The sequence below is a fragment of the Mizuhopecten yessoensis genome, unplaced genomic scaffold, assembly GCF_002113885.1.
Source record: "Mizuhopecten yessoensis strain PY_sf001 unplaced genomic scaffold, ASM211388v2 scaffold6863, whole genome shotgun sequence".
Lineage (NCBI taxonomy): Eukaryota > Metazoa > Mollusca > Bivalvia > Pectinida > Pectinidae > Mizuhopecten > Mizuhopecten yessoensis.
Window position 1 is genome coordinate 811,030 of NW_018406762.1, and position 9,730 is coordinate 820,759.

A 9,730-nucleotide genomic window follows, 5' to 3' on the forward strand; every position below is an offset into this window, starting at 1 on the left:
CCCCCCCCCCCCCCCCCCCCCCCCTTCTTTTGTTCTCCTGTTAATAAGATGTGTTTGCTGTTTGGAAGCACAGCCACCCTGTTGTTTATTCCTACCAGAGGAGCGACATCTATTCTGTACATGTCAGAAATGGCAGAATCACGACACAGTTGCATGATGAAGCCTAAACCACTTCAGCCTTACCATTGGGCGTCTCCAATGATGAGTGTATCCACAACACATTGAGTGGACATTAGGGATTGATATCACGTACACAGCATCGCCTTTAGCTTCACCGTAACTATAACGAAGGCAGTCCACTCATTTGCATACGGGGTTAAGCGAGATTTGCCCGACAAGGCACCATATGTCTACCGCCGATGTTGGCAGTCATCTTTTCCATACGTCGTTACGACCGTCCGTCTAATCTAATGGGGTCCATTCATAGATACACGGGGTCCATCTGTCTTCTATGATTGTCATATCGCTTGTCACGATATTCTGTCAGTCTGTGTGTCTCAAGTGGCGGGGTCGCTTGTGTATTTTACAATAAATGTGGCTTCCGTTCTCTGGTTTGAAGGTCATGTTTGCCCAGCTTTCGTCTCGTCAAGATAAAGACTATGCATACGTTGCCATGACGATATGAGCGTATTATTATTTGTTGGGAGAAAAAGCCACAGACTGGATTTGGTGAAACTAAGGGATTTTCGTCGCATGGTAATCGGAGATGATGTAGAGAGGGAACCGGTCTTGGATGGACTAGGAGCATTTAGACACCGGTTGATTAACTGTCTAGATGTTCCTTACGATTATGCCTCACTTAACCCCATATAACACAGTCAATATCTGTATGTCGGAAGGGAGGCCTGTGTGTTTATATATATATACTGGCTTATCAACATTTCCAGTTGTTTTTACCTAGTGATGGGCATCAGATTCCATTAGCCGATCGTGATTCATCGACAAATAGGAACACAACAGACGTCAGCACAATGGTTCCCTATATAGTTCACGTCGACTTTTGAGGCAATTCAATTTGTATCGTAAATAAACTAGCACCTGCTCCGTTGGAGTCAAGGACAGGTTATTTCACGATCAGAACAATGTGCAAAACCGAAAAAATGAAGGGGTAGTTTTTGCTAGCAGCGTAGGACACAGCCGTGCGCCTGGTCGCCACAGGCGACCAAAACCTATTATTCTCAAAATCGTAGTTTACTCCCATAAATTAACCACCCCAACTTCGGAACACCCATTTTCGGAAATCCTGTAGTCTGGGTCACGCCGTTAAAACGTTCAAGTGCATCAGAATTGACACAGATAGTCAACATGGCGGATACAAACAAGGGCTGGGGATTTAAGTAAGTTAACTAATGTATTTTTATAAGTCGAAAGTTTTCTTCGCTGTAAGCTACTATTTTATGTTGTTTGGTCTGCCGTATCACCAGAAGTGGTTGCCGACCAATTCTCGCCGAAGCGCGTGTATTGTGCAAAGTCTCGCGAATTATCGTGTTTTATTCACACACAATCTAAAGAAGCTGTATTTATAACCGTACAGGCAAAATTTTAAGACTTAGCTGTAAGTTACTATTTCGCCCCAAAATCGCCAGCTGATCACGTGACTATTTTTATCTAAATATAACAAAGTCGTCTGCAGTTGTAAATTCCTACCAGGTGAATTCAGTGACAATAAAGACTTTGGGAATGAGGGGAGGGTTTTTAGGGTTATGTGTCGGGAGGGTTTGATTGAAGAATAAAGAACATCTATTTATATTGCTTTATTGGCATTTTTTATTGCTCAACACTGAAAAAAATCATAGGAAAATAATTGGGGTACCAATATTAATTTTGGGTCTGTGAAATAATTTTTGCACTCGCCCAATTTTTTTTTCGGGGCAACCGACTGTCCTACACTTTGATAGGGCTTAGGTTTTCAGGATTGAAAACAATTATTTCAAATGAGTATCGTTTTTAAGCGAGTTACATAAAATGAGAACGACTTTTAAGTCCTTTTATTACATGTATCATTACGTTTGCTTTTTCAGGAAATTTATGACGTCATGGCATTGTTACTTTCGACGTCACAATGGTTGAAAATATAAAGCTCGTCAAGTTCAGAAATATATTTCAAACGTTTTAAAACTACAATAGATGGTAGAAGCGCTTGTAATGTCTGTTTCCGGTACACATGTACTCGGACAAAATCCCCGGAGCACTCTTCAGGTAAACGTTTAGAATACGTTGCTCTCAGAACGTACTTGACCTGGAGTTGGCCCGTCATTCATCTGTGGCCGGATATGTCCGACATTCTAATCAATACTACAATGGGTTATATAATACACCAGCTGTCCTGTCAGAACCACCCAAATCGGATACCATTTGTTGATGAAGAAAAGTAATGAGTTTGGTGTGTTTCGTAAACTTAAGAAGCGACATTTCGACGGTTTGCATTGTAGTTCTATAATAAAACGCTCGTATCAAAGTAACAAGATGCTTCACAATGATCTGCGCCCGTACATTACAATATTGTTCTTTTTTTGCAGTAGAGCTTTGTTCATATATTACAATTTCGTCCCTATTTTGTAGCAGACTTATAGACGTAAATTACAACCTCGTCCCTATTTTGTAGCAAATATGCATGTGTACGTTTCAATCTCGTCCTGATTTTAAAACTTGCACGTGTACATTTCAATCTCGTCCCTATTTTATAACAAACCTGTATGTGTACGTTACTATCTCGTCCCAATTTTGCATAGACCTACCATCTCGTCTCTATTATTTAGAAGACTTGAGCTCTGATATAAAAGGGATTTGGTTAAAATTTTAAGATAAAGCTGAAGAGATTTCGAAATATAAACGACTTGCACCTAATAAAGTACTCATTGGTAACACGCATGTCTCTACCATACTGTGTTATGTTTTGTGTTAACAGGAGACCGGAGAGACAGACCTATACTCTGTTATGTTTTGTGTTAACAGTAGACCGGAGAGACGGAACTATATTGGGTTATGTTTTGTGTTTACAGTAGACCGGAGAGACAGACCTATCCTGTGTTATGTTTTGTGTTTACACTAGACCGAAGAGACAGACATATACTGTGTTATATTTTGTGTTTACAGTAGACCGGGGAGACGGAACTATATTGGGTTATATTTTGTGTTTACAGTAGACCGGAGAGATAGACCTATACTCTGTTATGTTTTGTGTTAACAGTAGACCGGAGAGACAGACACAATGTGTTATGTTTTGTGTTTACAGTAGCCCGGAGAGACAGACCTATACTGTGTTATTTTTTGTGTTTACAGTAGACCGGAGAGATAGACCTATACTCTGTTATGTTTTGTGTTAACAGTAGACCGGAGAGACGGACCTATACTGTGTTATGTTTTGTGTTAACAGGAGACCGGAGAGACAGACCTATACTCTGTTATGTTTTGTGTTAACAGTAGACCGGAGAGACGGAACTATATTGGGTTATGTTTTGTGTTTACAGTAGACCTGAGAGACAGACATAATGTGTTATGTTTTTTGTTTACAGTAGACCGGAGAGACAGACCTCTACTCTGTTATGTTTTGTGTTTACAGTAGACCAGAGAGACAGACCTATACTGTGTTATGTTTTGGGTGTACAGTAGACCGGAGAGACAGACATAATGTGTTATGTTTTGTGTTAACAGTAGACCGGAGAGACGGAACTATATTGGGTTATGTTTTGTGTTTACAGTAGACCTGAGAGACAGACATAATGTGTTATGTTTTTTGTTTACAGTAGACCGGAGAGACAGACATAATGTGTTATGCTTTGTGTTTACAGTAGACCGGAGAGACGGACATATACTGTGTTATGTTTTGTGGTTACAGTAGACCGGAGAGCCAGACCTATACTCTGTTATGTTTTGTGTTAACAGTAGACCGGAGAGACAGACATAATGTGTTATGTTTTTTGTTTACAGTAGACCGGAGAGACAGACAAAATGTGTTATGTTTTGTGTTTACAGTAGCCCGGAGAGACAGACCTATACTGTGTTATGTTTTGTGTTTACAGTAGACCGGAGAGACGGACATATACTGTGTTATGTTTTGTGTTAACAGTAGACCGGAGAGACAGACCTATACTGTGTTATGTTTTGTGTTTACACTAGACCGAAGAGACAGACATATACTGTGTTATATTTTGTGTTTACAGTAGACCGGAGAGACAGACCTATACTGTGTTATGTTTTGTGTTTACAGTAGACCGGAGAGACGGAACTATATTGGGTTATGTTTTGTGTTTACAGTAGACCGGAGAGACAGGCCTATACTGTGTTATGTTTTGTGTTAACAGTAGACCGGAGAGACAGACATACTGTGTTATGTTTTGTGTTTACAGTAGAGCGGAGAGACGGACATATACTGTGTTATGTTTTGTGTTAACAGTAGACCGGAGAGACAGACGTAATGTGTTATGTTTTGTGTTTACAGTAGACCGGAGAGACAGACCTATTCTGTGTTATGTTTTGTGTTTACAGTAGACCGAGGAGACGGAACTATATTGGGTTATATTTTGTGCTTACAGTAGACCGGGGAGACGGAACTATATTGGGTTATGTTTTGTGTTTACAGAATACCGGAGAGATGGACCTATACTGTGCTTTGATTGTCTATCATTTTCTAACATCGACAACTACTGTGGCGACCCCTTTAATGAAACCACCAAGGGAGTTAAGACGACATTATGCAACGGCTACTGTGTCAAGTGGGTTCGTAACGTCCGCCCTGGTAAGAAGTCATCAAAATTAAGTATATATTATCAACTTAATAATATATCGTAAATAATTGAAAGTATCAGTATCAGTTGACTATATTGTTAATATCTACATGTTGCGTATCATATCAACGGCTTGCGTGTCATATTTACAGGGTGCGTATCCTATTAACGGCTTGCCTGTCATATTTACGGGGTGCGTGTGATATTTACAGGGTGCATGTCATATTTACGGGCTGCGTGTCATATTTACGGGCTGTATCTTATATTTACAGGTGTGGTGCGGTACCAGCGAACCTGTTCTAACAACCTGACAATCACCATGAACATTAACGCCGTGTGCATAGCTGAGTCCAGACCCCGGACAGGCAACATTTGTTTCTGTGAAAAGGCGAAATGCAATGCCGGCACGTCCTTAAAACCAGAAACGCACGTGCGTTCCCTTATGACGTTTCTCATCCTTATTATACTGCTCACTTGCTTTCGATAGAAGAGAGTTACCTCTATATATAGATAATTCATTTCACATGCAGATTGGCACTATCCATGGCCTTCGTGTATAAAGATTGTCTGCTAAAATATTGAATTCCTAGGCGTTACGTATATGTGTGCCAGGGATCACGTGATAAAATGGAGGAATCTTCCTATTACAATACACGTGTTCAATGTAATTCATCTCACGTGATTGCCCGTGCTCAGGAAGTTTGCCTGATCGCTTCGCCAGGTAACTAACGTCCAGTAAAATGGTTTAACCTGGCATCTCACGAATGTCTTTGAGGATCGAGAGCGATATGGAATTTTCTAATAGAGTTGTCCTGGTTATTGACACTGTTTGAACAACTCCGACTCCTCAACTATTCTGAGATGAATATATCTCGACATTCTTCTTTCATTAGAATTTGTTGAACATAATAATTATCCGCCCTTCAGGATACAGTAAGGTGCACACACGATGCAGACGAATTGAATGTGACATAAACGGATTGGCCGTGACCGGAAATGTCGTAACCCATGTATCACAACCGGATATGACGCAATAGGCTGAGTCATATCGGATACAATGTAACCAGGTCGTGTAAACGCAACCAGGTGTGAGGTTAGGGGCTTTGAAATCAGATGTCATGTAAGCGGATGTGTCTCTTGGATATAACGTGACCATTTGATGGTTATGTGACCGGTTATGACGTCATGACGTAAACTGTTGGGTTGAATCCGGATTGGACGGAACAAAAGATTACACAGATTCTCCAGCGTCATATTTTACTATAATAGGCAAAATAATAATAGTTCACATTTTAGAAAATCCAATTTATTCACCTTCACGTTTTTTTCTGATTCTTTATATAACTTCCGGTAGCGACGATGATAGCAGGTAGATTAACAAAATCGTCTTCAGAACTTTTGCACAGAATAGTCACTTAATATGTACTTTTGAAGAATTAATCTCACCTTTTAATCAGATGACTCCACATTTCAGATTTGTATTTAAAAACAGAGTCAGTTCTACAAATATAATTCGATGGTTGATATTCATCCTTTCTCTCGTCTTTCTGTCATTTTTAGCCAATTGATTGATCCTTCGGGATCGGTAGAGCAAATGGATTGGTCTTCGTTTAAACATTTGACTCTCGTCATAAGAGTGTCAATGGCGCAAGTGATCGTTAGGTGTGCGAATGTTGTGTGTGTGTGTGAGTTCGGACAATGTTATACTATTATTTATTACACTAATATCTAACTTTGGCACCAGTTTTACGAATATAAAAGACGCCATTTTGATGATATTTGTACACATGTTACCATCCATTTTACTATGTATCATGTGTGGTGATCGACACTGGGATGTTTGTTTCATTTTCATTCGTAACTATACAGCTTGTATCAGCGCCTTAGAATAATTCCATTTACTATATTGGGCGTTGTGTTGTATATAATTATTGTGTATTATAGATTGGTTGTTGATTTTTTCTAAACGTCATTTGAAGTGTGCAAATGTTGAGGCAAAATAAGCGATATTTGTATATATACACAAAAAAAAAAATACTCATTCACCCCTGACAACACATTTGAACTCTTCCAATTCAAAGTTTGGAATAGTTCATTATGAAGTTTCAGGGGTGAATGAGTTAAACGGCATGTGATGAAACCATTATATGTCCATTTCATGATGATGTCTTCATCAACTCCTTAGGTATGCCAATAGCTGGACGTTTAATATAAATAAAACTTAAACCTCACGAAAACATTCCAATGCGCTCGCTATATATCGTGTTATACTGACTTTATATACGACAAGGGCAATATCACTAGGTAATTTTGATTTCTCCTGCGTTTTCCAGCTTAGAGAGTTCGTCAGTATTGGACTTTTAGCTTAGAGATGTCGTCATAACGGGGGTTAAAGCGAAGCCTGCTATGTTCGTTTCTGATAAACGAATTTCAAATTTAATTAAGGACCACTGTCCAACTGCAAACTAAACGATAGACAATTCCCCTGATTTGATTTTTCTTACTTAGGGTAACTTTCTGATTTGGATATAAGTGGGATCAAGAAGCGCAGTTGGTTAGACGGACTGTATTGTAATCAGAGGTTCAGGGGTCGAATCCCGGCCTGACTTTTTTTGCAAACTCGAACTCTGTTGATGATATTTTTCCATCTTTTAAAAAAAATAAAGTTTCGCAAGTCATGTATTCTTTTCAGAAATGACTTCTCAAAGCTATAGTCATTCCAAAAAACAGTCCATTTCCATAGCTGCAGGTCTTTGCAGTGGTACAGTAGAGTTCGTCCTAATGGGACGTCAGTTTTAGAGGGTTCGCCATAACGAGATTTCATCATAATGGGACATACACAGTCTTGCTTCTGGGCAAACCCAATCCATTGCAATTATCCCAACGAATCGACTGTATGACTTGTTTCGAAATATGTTTTTTTTAACAACGGTTTTTCTTTAATCTGTCATTCTGGTTTCTGATTAACGAATATAATTATTTGGTGTGACTATATTAAGCGTCCAGCTAACAGCTTTTGTCAGAATTAGCATCGTGTGGTTCATTGAGTGGCCGCTGTTTTAATTTAGACAAGGGGCTAAAATACAACACCAGAGCTGTCCTACGGCTACAGACAATATTAGTATTCGTCCCCAGAACCTTACATTTATCGAGATGTTATGGGGACACCATTCAACATTGTCTACAGTCTTTAAGGCCGCTTGGGCATTTCATAAAGAATATATGATTTACTACTCAAGTTGTCAAACATAGTTTACGCAAAAACATAAATGGCGATCTTCCATTTCTTTTTTCCTCCTTTTCTTCTATGTTGATTATGGTATATAAGATAATCTGACCCTTGCCATGGTGATTGGAGATCAGTAGGAAGGGTCTGTTGTCGTTAATCCTCCATTGAGAACCGTCATGGCGAGTATTCCTTTCTTGTACGTATTAGAGATCTTAGTCCATGATACAGCAGAACCTGTTCAGTCAGGTTTACCTGTTAACATTGTGAATATACCCTCTTTGTCCGGATGCTGTCGTTTTGTTTTGTGAACACAATTGTTTATGTACAGAACGTTCCGTCTCTTATGTTTGCTTGTCTTCATAGTGGGACTTCGTTCGTCAAATCACTTTTTTAGTCGCAGTGGTCAAGTGGTGCAGTGGATAAGCACTCGCCTTTCATCAAGTCGGCCTGGATTCGATTTCCCAGTCGGAAACAGGTATGGGGACAGCTGCCCGACCACGTGGGGTTTTCCTCGGCTACTCCGGTGCTCTCCCACATGAAGCCCCCGACCCCTTCCTTTGTGAATGACCCCAAGAAGCAATGCTATGTACAATCAAGGAATACACGCTAAACTGGCAACGGAATTGTTTTATTTTTTTTTGTTAGTCTTCACAATAAATATATTTCTTCTAATTGTGATATTTTATGAATTTCATTATGAATGTGAGAATACATTACGTGTCGGTAATTGGTAGGTCTCAGGATTGTAACCCGTGGTTTGTTAGATACGGAGCGCTAGTAATGCTCTACAGCTTACCGGTCTAACTGTTTCATTGAAATTAATATTTTAAATGTTAAACCATAAAAATGAATAAGGAACTCCATGTATATAAAATAGACTGCCAAATGATAAGAATTAAAAAAAATAAGTTGTTTTTTATAGATTAAAGCTATCTTGTAAGTTGTTTAAACACACAGTGTACATACATTTTCGGGTTTGGGAGGAATTTAAGATTTGTTTTAGGAATAATTTTAATGGTACTTGTTTGATATTTTTATGTGAAAGATACAATTAATTGAAATTTGCTCACTTCCGGTTTTAACAGGAAGCGCGCATCGGTGATGTTGGCCTCGTTATCGGTTAATACTCGGAACCACTTGATTTATTGTCGCTAACACATCTCAATTATATGCAATCTCTGTTCCTATATTTGCGTGTCATTTGCACCTAAATTAATTGTTTGTAAGGCATTTTCATTAAAATCAAAATAATGGACAAGTCTCTTTCTTCTTGTTATTCATATCATGGAAAATCGAATTAATGCAAATTTGTTGTTAATATTAGGACGGTCTTTTGTTTATCATGTTTTTGTTTTAGATTGCAAACGAAAAATCGAGTTTTATAACTAATGCTCCCTCGTTGTGCTCAGCTTTCTGAGAAGAGATACACAGACAAATCTTATCACATGCAAATCTTAATGGAAACACGGGTCAATCTCTAGAAATCTAGAAAATACGAGATAATTTATCATTGGGATTTTTTTTAGAGAAATACAGGCAAATAATAAGATAAACACAGGAAAATATATAGTGTAATTAATGCAAATATACAGGAAAACACAGGCAAATATCTAACAAAACACACGCAATCTCGAGAAAAAGACATTTCTAAGAAAACACAGGCAAATGTCTAGAAAAGCATATGTAACTCTCTTGTGAAACACAGGATAATCTCTTGGAGTCCCAAGGAGAATCTCTAGAAACACGAGCAAATCTCTTGTGAAACACAGGAAAA

The 9,730-nt window shown here is 38.8% G+C and overlaps 1 protein-coding gene across 1 annotated transcript in view; it reads left to right on the plus strand.

The window, feature by feature from the left end:
* The window catches only part of LOC110452748, an 83,794-nt gene extending 74,579 nt beyond the window's left edge, over positions 1 to 9,215 (plus strand). The window contains exons 3-4 of the mRNA XM_021501408.1: positions 4,583 to 4,738; positions 5,000 to 9,215. Of these exons, the coding sequence (XP_021357083.1) occupies positions 4,583 to 4,738; positions 5,000 to 5,214 (371 nt within the window). The 3' untranslated portion in view covers positions 5,215 to 9,215. The remainder of the gene's footprint in view (positions 1 to 4,582; positions 4,739 to 4,999) is intronic.
* The last annotated feature ends 515 nt before the right edge of the window (positions 9,216 to 9,730 follow it).